Genomic DNA, 14,930 nt, shown 5'->3' on the forward strand with positions numbered 1-14,930 from the left:
TAAGCGTCTATTACAGGGAGGCATATATGAATGACCCAAGGCTTCCTGGCATTGTTTTACTTTTCCTCAAACAGAACTCTTGCCTTCAAAAAGCTTAGTCTGGGGACTGGGGTTGTGGCTCAGTGGTAGAATGCTTGCCTAGTATGTGTGAAGCCCTGGGTTCCATCCTCAGCAGCACATATAAATAAATAAAGGTCCGTTAACAACTAAAAAAATATTTTTTAAAAAAGCAGCAGTAGCTTAGTCTGCCCAGAGAAATGAAGGTAAACACACACAGCACTCCTAAGGGAGTCTCTCAGGATAAAGCAGCAGCAGTAGGAGCCAGCAAATGCCTTGTCCACACTGGGGGTGGGAACATAGGATAAAGACTATCCTATCTTCCCACTTTGAGCTCCAAAAACTTTTGGGCTCCCAGAACCTAAGGGCATAACTCCCAAAAAACTTCTTATAACTTCCAGAATATTTTTTCTAAAGACACCAGAAAAATTTCTCAGAATATTCCTACTGAACCTTGAATTCACTGCTATTTCCACTTCATGCTACTTATGCCTCCGAAGAACTTAGTCTTGCCCACCCTGTCACCCAAAGTTCCTAACCCCCACAACATCCCTTCTTCCTCAGTCCTGCTAAATATCTAGCATTCCCAGTGTTTCCCAAATGCTCCCACCAGCAGCCTTCTTGAGAGGAGCTCACTGACACCCCAGGAGGAGGCCAAGAAAAGGTATAAGCAGGTCTCAACTTCCTGTCAATTCCAGGTTATTCTCTCCCACCTTCCCCAGAGCTCCTTGTGTGGCCCAACTAGTAGTTTTCAAAGTGTAGGCTGAGGACCCCAGGGGTCCCTGAAGGGAAAATGGTTTCTAGGCACATGCATTCTTTCTCAATCCTATCGGTAATGGCTGATTCTGCCCTCCCACCTGTAGTTGATGGCACCTCATGGATGTCTGCACTTCTCTCTTACCTATCACTAAGCACCTATCCCATATCAGGCAAGTGCTTCTGGGCACTCCACAAGCCCCACTTCCACTTGCACATCTGCTTTTCACACCGTACAGATGCTGTTAGAATTCTTGGGAACAAGGATGCAAAATCAACATCCTCTGGAGCAAAAAAAAGACCAAGCTTGAAGTCCTCTGTGACTCCTATGGGGAAGGGCACAGAGTATGACAGTGCCAGGGATAAGCAAGAGAGGCAAGTGATGGAGCGCATCAGCCTTGGACAAAAGCAGGAAGGGCAGAGCTTCCTGAAACTGGAATTCAAATGCTCTATGTGGCTGACTCCACATATTATCTAGTGGGCAAGAAAATGGTTCTCATCACCCTTGAAAAAGGGCCAGTGGCCTGCAAAATGTTCAGAACCTCTGAGGGGGATGGACACTAAACCAGGAAAGGTTTACGGATGAGACATATTGCCCAAACCATAACAAATTCCATCCCACTCCCACTTCATGTGTTTTCCACGCCCTTACTCAAGCAGAACCAACCTGTAAGCAGAGACTTAATTAAGGCCCAGATGTGTCTCCAGCTCAGGGTGGAGGAACAAAACCTTGACAGCAAAAGGGCCTCTTGTACTAAGTGGCCTACTCCTCTGTCCTTTGCAAGAAGAGCCTTAACTGACACCTGAATGATGAGGATGAGGATGTGGGCTTTAGCCTTGGAAAACAAGACAGAACTGTTAATGGGCCCCAACTAAGGGTTTTTATTTTTGTTTCCTATCTGGGTTCCTCTACCTTCAAATTAGGTAAGGAGCTCAGTCCCATACTCAGCCCTATGGAAGCCATTACCCATAGCCTGAAGCCGGGTGCATGAAGTGAGGGCAGTCCTGAAACCAATAGCACTGGTACCTTTCCAATACCTGTTAAGCCCAGATTTATTTTATTTTATTTTATTTACAATTAAAATCAAAATTTTATTCTGATTTCACTAGTTTTTCTTCAATGCCATTTTGTTGTTGTTGTTCTAGGATCCAATGTCTAGAAGACAATGTTGCGTTTTGACACAATGCTGTATGAGTTTTGTCTGACTTATAACAGTTTCTCGAGTGTTCATTATGTTTGATTGAGCGTTGTGATGGTACACCATTATGCAGATTATTCATCAATTTGAAAGCACTAATTCTGACCAATAGTGTTCATACTTTTCCAAGACCTGATCAGCACAAATACTAATCAATGCCCCTACCCAGTAGCTATATAAACTCCTAGACTTACACCTAAGTGGCAATCTGCTATCAGGTCCCCTCTCACCTCTTTTTTTTTTCTTGCTTAAATAAAGCCTACTCCTTTCACTCTCGCCTTCCATTGTCGTCCATGGATTTCATTCTTTATATTTGTGAGATAAGAACCTGGAAACAATTGGGGTCTGCTGTGATACTAGAAGGCACAGCCTGCCATTAAGAGCTTCAGCAACATCACTAGACCAGTGATGTGGAGAAGAATCCAGCTTTTCCAGCTACAACCCTCAGAGGTGATGTGTGCAGGCATCCCTGCTGGGATTAGCTGCTAACACTTAAATGGGCTTTCTCAGGGCTACAGATACCCCAACCACCAGCAGAAGCAGAAAATCAAATTTTGTCTCAAACTCCAACTTCACCAGCAACCCATGCGATGGAGCTCTGACCACTGCAGGGATGCCAAACCCTTGGCAGCAAGAGGCAGACCAACTGCTAAGTCTCAGTACCCATGTTCATTTTCTCTAAGACCTACTCTTGGAGAAATAAGCAATTCCAGTCTAAGGCAAGAAAAAGTGTAGGTCCATTTCAAAGCACCAAGTAGTACCCAAGAAAGAATGTGAGAAAAGATGACAAGAGTGTCCCAAGAAACAGCAATGCCTGAAGGGGTTCCTAGTGGCTAAGTATGGACACTTTGAACCTCAAAATAGATGATCACAATAATGGATTTCAACCACTTAACATAATAATGATGGCCTGAGTCGACATAAACATTATATAAGTGGATAGATAGTAAGTAAATGAAGGCAAAGCTCTTCTTCCTAATAGAATGCCAATTGTGCTTGCAACCAGAAGTTGGAACTGAAAAATCACTATTTTACTACTACCATCAGATAAGTTAGGTTCAATGCATAGATAGATTCTAAAACTATGAGGAGCAAGATTAATAAGAAACAGGGGGGCTGGGGTTGTAGCTCAGCGGTAGAGCGCTTGCCTCGAACGCACGTGTGAGCCTCAGCACCAATAAACAAAGTAAAGGTTAAAAATACAAAGAATAGAAACAGGGTATTTACAAGCTCTCAATGTATTTTAATTATAAAGGTAAAAAGAGTAACTGCAGAGGAGAAGCCCAGTGGGCAACACCTTAACCACAGGTCAACATGAACTATCATGGGACAAAGAGCATCCATTTGATAGACTGACTTGTACAACATCACTTCTACAGATTCCTGAACAGTGCACAATCTCAGGTCAATCACAAGGAGACATTAGCAAATTCCAACTGAGGACCTTTTAAAAAACAGCAGGCCTGTACTTTCCAAAAATGTCCCTTTTTGAAAGTCAAAGACTGAAAACCTTGACTGGGGCTGTAGCTCAGTTGTGGAGCACTTGCCTTGCACATGCAAAGCCCTGGGTTCAATCTTTGCACCACATAAAAATAAATAAATAAAATAAAGGTATTGTGCCCATCTACAACTAAAAAAGAAAAAATAATAAAGAATGAAGAGACACGACAATTTGGGCAGTGCATCATATGCAACTGTCACAAAGGAAATTACTGTAAGTTCCGTACACAGAGTAGAGAACTGGATCAAGGCTAAATGTCCTCCAGATTTGTCATCGCATCATGATTATAAAAGAGAAATGCTTTTATGCGCAATTAAAGACAAAGTGGTATGAAGTCTGAGTTTGCTTTCAAATGGCTTCAGAGGAAAGAAGTATGTTGTGCGTGTGTGCACATGTACCTGTGTGTGTGTGTGTGTGTGTATTTGACTGTCTGTGCATGTGTGCACTTTTGTGGGCTCAGCTGGAAGACCTCAAGCAATGCACGTGAGTGAAGGGTCCACAAAGGTCACTGTACAAATCTCTCAACTTTTCTGCCTATCTGAAGTTATTTTTCATAAAAGGTTCCTTAGAAAGACAAGGCTAGGGAAGTCTGAGGACTGGAAACATGGTAGTACAAAAGTGAGATCTAGACAGGGGGAAAGCACAAATCAAGCCCGGACCTCAGGAGACAGGGGTACTGGTTGGGAAATGGGGCAGGAGCAGACTGACAGTCTCAAGCAAGAGGATCCTGGGAGGTGTAGTCAAGGCCACATGGATCAAATGGTACAGCTCTGGAGATGGGGCCTGGACCACATGCAAGTGTCTTTGCCCACGGTGGGGTCTCCTATCATCACCTGGCTCCTGCACTTTGGTTTCCAGTTAAGAAATAAGGACTGAAGCCCTTGTTCCAAAAGCCACTGTGTTCCCATGCTGGTGCATGCAGTAAGTGCTGCTGACATGTAAAAGGTCTCTGTAACCTGCCAACCCACAGTACTACCTGGAGATCTGCCTGGCGCCCATCACCATGGCCAATAAGCTCTCAGCACTAGTTGCATAAACACAGTTCCCAGAGAGCATAGTGAAATGAAAACACAGAGGCCACATACTAATGTGCAGCCATCTCCTCATGTCTAGGGGCAGTCTGCCTCAGAAAGAGAGGAAATTCCCACCTTGTGCTTCAGGGGACAGGGAAGAGGCACTATACCCCATTTTTCACAGAGGATAAAAGGATCCCAGAGAGCCATGAGGAGAAGAGGGGAGAAGAAAGGCCCCACTGCTCTCCTCAGTTGGTAAAAGTATTGGAGCAAGGCTGGACACAGGCCCCATACCTTTAGGAAACCCATCAGAGAGCCTAGGGTTATGGTTTGGATATGAGGTATCCTCTTACCCCCAAAAAAACTCCTCTGTTAATGTAGGAGCATTCAGAGGTGAAATGACTACATTTTGAGAGCTGCGACCTAAATAAATGATCAATCCATTTGATGGATTAATAATTATAACATTAATATAATATTATAACGTGAATGCAACTAACTGGAAGATCACTATAGGCAGGCAATGCATCACTAAACAAAGTAGGTCACTGGGGGCATGTTTTGGTTGTCTATATTTTGTCCCTGGAGACTCTGTCTCTCTCCCTCTGCTTCCCAGGTGCCATGATCTGAGTAGCTTTCCTTTGCCATGTCCTTCCACCTTAACGTTCGGCCTCATCTTGGGCCCAAAGCAATGGAATCACCTGACCATGTACTGAGAACTCTGAATTTCTAATCTCAAAATAAACTTCTCCTCCTCTAGTTTTTCTAACCAGATATTTTGGTCACAGAGACAAAAAGCTGACTAGTACACTGGGAGATCGCTTCCCATAACCCAGGGATCCCCCACAGTCCACGATTCCCTTCTGTGGCTAGGGATCCTGATAATCTAGACATCAGCTCTTAAGGCCCTACAGCCCCTGCTCCCCACCCCCCACAGCCCAGAAATTACCCCCCTATATTATGTAGTATTCCCTCACAGCCTTGGGAACCCCACCCATGGCTCCAAGATGCTCCAACAGCGCTGGAGCATTCAATCCAAAATCCATTCCTTCAGTCAGGGACCTCCAGGGTTAAGGGATACCCTTCCTCAGACCACAAGCCAAGACCCTTCCACAGCTAGTCCCTTAGCCTCAGAGCAGCAAGAGGTTGAAGAGTGAGGGCCATAACAATGGGTCTGACTCTGGGCTTTTTGCTCTGTCCTCCTTTTCCTCAGCATGAGTCACACCTGCTTGACATAAAGCCTCAAAGTCACACAGCTTTAACATTAGCAGTGGGAGTACCTGGACTCCATTCCCATGCCAAGACCAGAGTCTACTAAGTGGCACCCAACACCTGCACCTCCTCCTTGGAGAACCAGGCAAATGCCACTGGCCAAACACCCTTGATCCGCCTCTTTTCCATGAGCATCAGCCCTTGCATTTTCTTTCTTTTTTTTTTTTTTTAATATTTATTTATTTATTTATTTTAGTTCTCGGTGGACACAGCATCTTTGTTTGTATGTGGTGCTGAGGATTGAACCCGGGCCGCACGCATGCCAGGCGAGCGCGCTACCGCTTGAGCCACATCCCCAGCCCCAACCCTTGCATTTTCTAAGTGGCACATGTGGGAATACAAACCAGAACAGCAGGTGAGAGAAGGGAACTAACGTGAGCAAGTGTGAACAGGGAGAACAAACCTTCCACCTCTTCTCCAAACACTGCCTTCACTTTTCTCCACCTAAAAGCTTCCCCTTGGGAGTTCTTGCTATTGCTGTTGGTTCTTGGTTCATGTGCCCACACTCAAGAACACCCAGACTCTCTACTGCAGGCCTGGGGAGCTGCAGTTGAAAACAAGAAGTCCAAGAAACCCGGGTCAGTAGTGCTTGCCCTGGCTGATACGTCTGAACACGAAGCTGTCCTTAGGAAGAACAATGATGCTGTTCTGGAGGCTAGAGCTGGCTTCTAGCCCCACAAAGTGACAGTGGTCCTGGGCAAGAAGAAATCCCCATGAGGTCAAAGGTCAAAGGTCAAGTATTTTGTGAAAGTTTGTAACTACCACCACCTCATGCCCACAAGGTACATCTCTCCAGGACAAAAGTCACCCACAAACATGTCTTCAGAGACTCTGCTCTGAAATGCAAAGCCCAAGGGAGGCCAGGGTCAAATTCAGAGGCAGGTACAAGATGAGCAAGAACAAGGGTTCTTCCAGAAGCTTCAGTTGTAGAGATGTTTTCCTCTCAGTCATTAAAAATAAAAACAAAGGGGTTGGGATTGTGGCTCAGTGGCACAGCACTTGCCTTGCACATATAAGGCACTGGGTTCGATCCTCAGCACCACATAAAAATAAATAAATAAAATAAAGGTATTGTATCCAACTACAACTAAAAAAAAAGTTTTAAATAAATAAATTTTTTTAAAAATAAGGGGCTGGGGTTGTGGCTCAGCGATAGAACACTCACCTAGCACCACATTAAAAAATAAAATAAATAAAAAAACACATAAAAATAAATAAATAAATAAGGTAGTGTGTCCAACCATGACTAAAAAAAAAATATTTTAAAAAACGTTTAGGACTGGGGATGTGGCTCAAGCGGTAGCACGCTCGCCTGGCATGCATGCAGCCCGGGTTCGATCCTCAGCACCACATACAAAAAACAAATATTAAAAATAAATATTAAAAAAATAAAATAAAAATAAAAATAAATATTAAAATTCTCTCTCTCTCGCTCGCGCGCGCTCTCTCTCTCTCTCTCTCTCTCTAAAAAAAAAATTTTTTTTTAAATAAAAATATAGCTCAGTGGTAGAGTATTTGCCTAGCATGTGTGAGGCACTGGGTTCAATTCTCAGCGCTACATATAAATAAATGAATAAAATAAAGGTTCATCAACATCTAAAAAATAAATAAAAATACAAACAATCCTGTATCTGTGCACACAGTCATGCTGAGAAAGGGAAAACAAGCAGCAGCAAGAGGAGCAAGCTAGGCAGTAAACCTGCAGGCAGGGAGCTGCAGGAAAGGATCTGCAGCAAAGTTAAATCTGCTCTGGTGAAACTAGCACTAAAAAAAGACAAAATAGGAGTAGACTGTGTCCAACTTCCAAACCCAGGATGGAAAAAGGAATTCCCACCCAGTCTGAGATTTCCAGAAATTCTAGGACTTCTTCTAATCAAAGAGCCACTGTTTTTGTTGTTGTTGCTGCTGTTGTTTAAGTATTCTCCCCCTACATACACCCTTTGGTACCAAGGATTGAACCCACTAAGGCACATCCCCAGCCCTTTTTTATTTTGAGACAGGGCCTTGCTAAATTGCTGAGGCTGGCTTTGAACTTGCAATCCTCCTACATCAGCCACTGTGATAATAGACATGCGCCACCATGGCCAGCTCAAAGCGCCTTTTAAACACAAAATTCTAAATAAGATAAAGAGAATAAAAGTAAAGAGTATAGAGAGGGTACCAAGTAGAACAAGGAAGCTGAAAATCACAGGAATAGAGGCCAGAACAGACAGCCAAGGGTGTACCCAAAGACACACCTCTTTTAAGATAGATGTTTGTAGTGCCAAAACTCTTCTGAAATATAGTTTGGGGGGTAGATGACACAAAGTGGATACAGTGGCATATATCTAAAAATCCCAGCTATTTGAGAGGCTGAGGCAGGAGGAACACAAGTTCAGGCCAGCCGAGGCAACTTAATGAGAAATTAAAAATAAGACTAAAAAGAGGTAGGGATATAGCACAGTGGTAGAGCACCCTTAGATTCAATTCCTAGTACAAAAACAAACAAGCCTACTAAACACTATCTTAAATTCCCGTATTCCTTAAACGTATTCCTAAACAAAATTAAACCACTAGAAAATTCTCAGTATCTACAATTGTAGGCCAAGGCTCTCAAGCTCCTCCCTAAAAGACCCTCACTAGAAAAGAGGGCCCCAGTCCCTCCCTCTAAGCTCTGGGCCCTGGTCCAGCTGAGTACCTCCTTCCTCCTGTGAGAGGGCAGAGGGGCTGTCAGGTCATGCCTTTGTTTATAGACACACAGTAATCTGCCATTCTCAGTGGTAAAACAGAAGGGGATTTGTGGTGCCAGAGTGACCACAAGAACAGCTCCTTCACAGCCTATACAGATCCTCAGTCAACTTCATGGCCTATATAAAAAGCCAGTTACAGCAGCATATAGACAATAAAGGCTGAAAAGCCACTTGCATGTACCTACACACAAAATCCAGCCAATCCACAATCAAAATGGGTCACAAACGATAGCAATAAAGCAGATCCTTGGGAAAGAAGAGCAGAATAATGGAGCTGCTTCTCCATCCTGACATACCAGAGCCGAGGTCTACTGTCCTCCTAGAAACCATGTTCTATTCTTGGTACATTTTAACATTCTAATGCACTGAGGTGGCTAGAGAAAAAAGGAGGATATTTTCAGTTCATGAAACCTTTTCCTTCAATGCAAATTAGTATGTTTACATACATATGGAAAACTAAGGGAAAAAGTTTTCCAGAAGGTAAAGCAGAAACTTCCCTAGGCTAGATCAGTGGGACTAAGTGCACCCAGCTCCCAAGACAGATGTACCATGAAATGTCACAAGACACGGGGAGCATGCAAAAGAGTCCCTGGATAGGAAAAAGACCCACATGCAAAACCACCTTCCTGATTCAGCTATAGAACAGGTAATTTCAGGCTGCCATTCGCCTGCATCTCGCAGACAAATTACTCAGGCTCAGTGCTAAAGAACCCGCGGAAACTGCTTCTTGGAGCCTGCTCCTATCAGAACATACACCGAGCCCGGAGCGGCCGAATTCTGGCTTCCGGAACTGCTCTGGCCCAGAGCTAAAGAACCCGCGGAAACTGCCATTCGCCTGCTTGGGAGAGAGACAGTCAGGACCCACCCGTTGCATTGGTCAGCAGGCAAAGGGAGTGAACGGTCACCATTTGCATGGGATATCACCATGGCAGAGAACTGACGTCACGGGCGGAGGAGATAACTTCATTGAAACCAGCAACGACAGCATCAAATAAATTTATAAGAGTAAACAGTAACTCAGCAATCAAACAGAACAAGAAGTAACATGAGCAGCATAAAAAAGCAAGGAAGAAAGGGAGTACAAACAATGAAGGACAGCCTAAATATTCAGGAGGACCTAGAGTCACCAGAAAAATGGTCATATAAAGAACTCAAGGAATACCTTAGACAGATGGAATGGAACCTTAAAGAGGATACGAGACAGCAAATCCAAACAGTGAAAGAACACATTGAAAATGAATTACATAAACAGAAGAAATGAATTACATAAAAAGAAGAAGTAAAGCATCTTTATCAGGAGATAGAGATTATAAAAAAAAATCAAACAATAATTCTAGAAATGAAGGAAACAATAAACCAAATTAAAAACTCAATCGAGAGTATCATTAACAGAGTGGAGCAAGTAGAAGCCAGAACGTCAGATAATGAAGACAAAATATATCATCTTGAAAAGAGTCTAGCCAACTCAGAAAGGCTGGTAAAAAAATCACGAGAAAAACTTCCAAGAGATATGGGATAACATTAAAAAACCAAACCTACGAGTCATCGGGATAGAGGAAGGTACAGAGATTCAAACCAAGGGAATAAGTAACCTTCTGAATGAAATAATTACAGAAAACTTTCCAGAAATAAAAAAGAAAACAGATATACAAATTGTAGATGCATACAGAACACCGAGCACACAAAATCACAGTAGACCAACGCCAAGACACATTGTTATGAAGATAGCCAATATACAGAACAAAGAGAAAATATTAAGAGCTACAAGAGAAAGGAGGCAGATTACATTCAGGGGTAAACCAATAAGGTTAACAACAGATTTTTCATCACAGACGCTGAAAGCGAGAAGATCCTGGAATAACGTATTTCAAACACTGAAAGACAATGGATGCCAACCAAGAATTCTGTATCCAGCAAAATTAAGCTTCAGGTACGACAACGAAATGAAAATCTTTCATGATAAACAAAAGCTAAAAGAATTTGCAGCCAGAAAACCAGCATTGCAAAGCGTCTTGAGCAAAACACTACACGAGGAAGAAATGAAAAACAACAACTAAAACCATCAGTGGGAAGTGCCTCGGTAAAGACAGAGGGCAGGGGGGAAAGCTAATCATGGAGAAACAAACAAAATTAAAAAAAAAAAAAAGATAAATAATCAAACATGGCTGGCAGTACAAACCATATATCAATAGTAACTCTAAACGTTAATGGCTTAAACTCACCAATAAAGCGACATAGGCTGGTAACATGGATTAAAAAAACAAATCCAACAATATGTTGCCTCCAGGAGACACATCTGATTAGAAAAGACATACACAGGCTGAAGGTGAAAGGTTGGAAAAAATATACCACGCACACAGTCCTCGTAAGCAAGCAGGGGTGGCCATCCTCATATCGAATAAAATCGACCTCAAGACTAAGTTAATCAAAAGGGATAAGGAAGGACATTATATACTGTTAAAAGGAACCATTCAACAACAAGACATAACAATTATCAATATTTATGCACCAAATAATGGTGCTGCGACGTCCATAAAACAAATTCTCCTCAAGTTCAAGAATCAAATAGACCTCAACACAATAATTATGGGTGACTTCAACACACCTCTCTCACCATTGGACAGAACCTCCAAACAAAAGTTGAATAAAGAAACTATAGAACTCAATATCACAATCAATAACCTAGACTTAACTGACACATATAGAATATATCAACCATCATCAAGTGGATATACTTTTTTCTCAGCAGCACATGGATCCTTCTCAAAAATAGACCATATATTATGCCATAGGGCAACCCTCAGTAAATATAAAGGGAGATAATACCATGCATTTTATCTGATCATAATGGAATGAAACTGGAAATCAATGATAAAAGAAGGAAGGAAAAATCCTACATCACATAGAAAATGAACAATATGTTACTGAATGATCAATGGGTTACAGAAGACAGAAAGGAGGAAATCAAAAAATTCTTAGAAATAAATGAAAATACAGACACAACATACAGGAATCTATGGGACACAATGAAAGCAGTTTTAAGAGGGAAATTCATCGCCTGGAGGTCATTCCTCAAAAAAAGGAAAAACCAACAAATAAATGAGCTCACACTTCATCTCAAAGCCCTAGAAAACGAAGAGCAAAACAACAGCAAATGTAGCAGAAGGCAAGAAATAATTAAAATCAGAGCGGAAATTAACGAAATTGAGACAAAAGAAACTATTGAAAAAATTAACAAAACTAAAAGTTGGTTCTTCGAAAAAATAAATAAGATCGACAGACCCTTAGCCATGCTAACGAAGAGAAGAAGAGAGAGAACTCAAATTACTAACATACGGGATGAAAAAGGCAATATCACAACAGATGCTATAGAAATTCAGAAGACAATTAGAAATTATTTTGAAAACCTATATTCCAATAAAATAGAAGATAGTGAAGACATCGATAAATTTCTTAAGTCATATGATTTGCCCAAACTGAGTCAGGAGGATACACACAATTTAAACAGACCAAGTTCAATGGATGAAATAGAAGAAGAATCAAAAGACTACCAACCAAGAAAAGCCCAGGACCGAATGGGTATACAGCGGAGTTTTACAAAACCTTTAAAGAAGAATTAATACCAATACTTTTCAAGTTATTTCAGGAAATAGAAAAAAGAGGGAGCTCTTCCAAATTCATTCTATGAGGCCAACATCACCCTGATTCCGAAACCAGACAAAGACACCTCAAAGAAAGAAAACTACAGACCAATATCTCTGATGAACCTAGATGCAAAAATCCTCAATAAAATTCTGGCGAATCGGATACAAAGGCACAACAAAAAAATTGTGCACCATGATCAAGTAGGATTCATCCCTGGGATGCAAGGATGGTTCAATATACGGAAATCAATAAATGTTATTCACCACATCAATAGACTTAAAGATAAGAACCATATGATCATCTCGATAGACGCAGAAAAAGCATTCGACAAAGTACAGCATCCCTTTATATTCAAAACATTAGAAAAACTAGGGATAACAGGAACTTTCCTCGACATTGTAAAAGCTATCTATGCTAAGCCTCAGGCTAGCATCATTCTGAATGGAGAAAAATTGAAGGCATTCCCTCTAAAATCTGGAACAAGACAGGGATGCCCTCTATCACCACTTCTATTCAATATAGTTCTCGAAACACTGGCCAGAGCAATTAGACAGACGAAAGAAATTAAAGGCATAAAAATAGGAAAAGAAGGCAGATCCCGAGCGCGGCCGCGGACGAAGATGGCGACTGCCATGTACTTGGAGCACTACCTGGACAGCATTGAGAACCTTCCCTGTGAACTTCAGAGGAACTTCCAGCTGATGCGAGAGCTGGACCAGAGGACAGAAGATAAAAAAGCAGAGATCGACCTCTTGGCTGCAGAGTATATCTCCACAGTGAAGACCCTTTCCCCAGACCAGCGTGTGGCGCATCTGCAGAAGATCCAAAGCGCCTACAGCAAGTGCAAGGAGTACAGCGATGACAAGGTGCAGCTGGCCATGCAGACCTACGAGATGGTGGATAAACACATCCGGAGGCTTGATGCTGACCTGGCACGCTTTGAAGCCGACTTGAAGGACAAGATGGATGGCAATGACTTTGACGGCCCCGGAGGACGAGGGTTGAAAAAAGGACGAGGTCAGAAAGAAAAAAGAGGCTCCCGGGGCCGTGGCAGAAGGACCTCAGAAGAAGATACTCCCAAGAAGAAGAAACACAAAGGAGGGTCAGAGTTCACGGACACCATCCTGTCCGTGCACCCCTCGGATGTGCTGGACATGCCTGTGGATCCCAACGAGCCCACATACTGCCTGTGCCACCAGGTGTCCTACGGGGAGATGATCGGCTGTGACAACCCAGATTGTCCCATCGAATGGTTCCACTTTGCCCGCGTGGACCTCACCACGAAGCCCAAAGGAAAGTGGTTCTGTCCATGGTGCGTTCAGGACAAGAGGAAGAAGAAGTGAGGAAAGGCTGTGTTCCTGGGGAGATGAGTCCACAGGCTCTTTCGTCCACGTCGCAATACGTTTTTGATTTTAAAACTACCTTATTTGACTGATATTTAATAACTCAATGGCCAGTTGTAATTCTGGATATTTCTTAAGCGAGAAACCACCAGGCCCTGTTTGCACAGAGGAGCAATCTCACAGGACCTGCCACAGTGACTTTCTTCAGACCCTGAGCTGAGCATGGCGGCCACTAAGCCAGCCCAGGGTCCTGGGGTGGGTGTTGGTGAACTTGGGCTGCCAGGCCAAGTGCTCAGTGTGGGGGACGTTTTACCTGGTACACTGCCACCACTTTGCCACCAGAATTACCATAAGCACATCTGACTTTCTGAGAGCGCAGTATGGCTGGGTGCCGGGACCTGACTCCAGGGACCATGGACTGGGCTGGACACCTCCTGTGTGTCTGGTGCCGGAGCTCTTCCCAGGAGCTCCGGCCTCAGACCACGCCTCTGTCTCTGCACTGCCTTTTCAGTCTGGACGCTGGTCTGGTCCTCCCGGGGATTCACCTCTGGAGTGGCTGGACCTGCCTTGGCCCCAGGCTGGGTTCCGCTGCTCTGGGGCCTCTGACTTTTTACTGTGAAGATGAAATTGTTGTAAGAGCGTGAAGACCTGTGTCTGTCTGCAGTGAGTCCTCTGCCAGGAGCTGCTGGGGACCCGTGCTGCACACCTAGGGCTTTGGTCGTGGCACCGTCTCTGAGTCTGCTGTGCCCAGCAGCAGGGCTACGATGGAGCCAGTGTGGTCGGCATTCACACACCGGCACTGCAGCGTCTGGGGACGTTGGGGATGTGACATCCATGCCAGGACCTCAGGGCGGCTTCCAGGGGCCTCCTCAGCTGCAAAGCCTCTGTCATGTACACCAGAGTCCAGGGTTTGCTGAGACCCCAGAGGCTGCTCCTGTTCTCCCACCAGAGGAAGAACCCAGGGTGGGCGGGAGGCAGCCCAAGGAGGGCCTCGTCTGCCCACGGAGGTCACTGGGGCTACCTGCTTGTCCCCTCTGCTGGCCGTGTCTGTATTTTCCTGTCAGTGCTGTGGCCCTGACTGTGCCGGGGGAGCACTCTGCCACTGAGCCACACCGGCCCTTTGCACCCCTCCCAGGGTTTCACTGAGGGGAGGGATCCAGCAGGATGGCACCGGGCAGGCACCAGGCCGCCCTGTGTCCTCGGCTCACGTGCATGTGGAATGCAGGCCTCTGTGGTTCCCACAGCTCAGTCTGGCAGCTTGCTCCTAGTGGCCTGCTTTCAGGGCACATGGGGAGGGCCTGCTCCTGTGCCCACGGCGTGAATGGCCGGTGCTGGCCATTCGCAGAGTCAGGTGCCAGGTGGGTGGGGGTGGAGGGCTGGCCGTCCATCCCTGTCAGGTCCCAGGCCAGAAGCTT

General features: G+C 44.2%; 2 protein-coding genes across 12 annotated transcripts in view; one reads left to right on the forward strand and one right to left on the reverse strand.

The window, feature by feature from the left end:
* Positions 1 to 14,930, reverse strand: part of Ehmt1 (euchromatic histone lysine methyltransferase 1) — a 157,191-nt gene that overhangs the window by 96,564 nt on the left and 45,697 nt on the right. The window lies entirely within an intron of this gene.
* On the forward strand, positions 12,778 to 14,160 carry LOC143390609 (inhibitor of growth protein 5). The gene has a single exon (XM_077108623.1). It carries the CDS (start codon positions 12,793 to 12,795, stop codon positions 13,513 to 13,515), a length of 723 nt encoding a protein of 240 aa, XP_076964738.1. The 5' UTR covers positions 12,778 to 12,792; the 3' UTR covers positions 13,516 to 14,160.

The sequence above is a fragment of the Callospermophilus lateralis genome, chromosome 2 (genome assembly GCF_048772815.1).
Source record: "Callospermophilus lateralis isolate mCalLat2 chromosome 2, mCalLat2.hap1, whole genome shotgun sequence".
In the NCBI taxonomy this organism is placed as follows: domain Eukaryota; kingdom Metazoa; phylum Chordata; class Mammalia; order Rodentia; family Sciuridae; genus Callospermophilus; species Callospermophilus lateralis.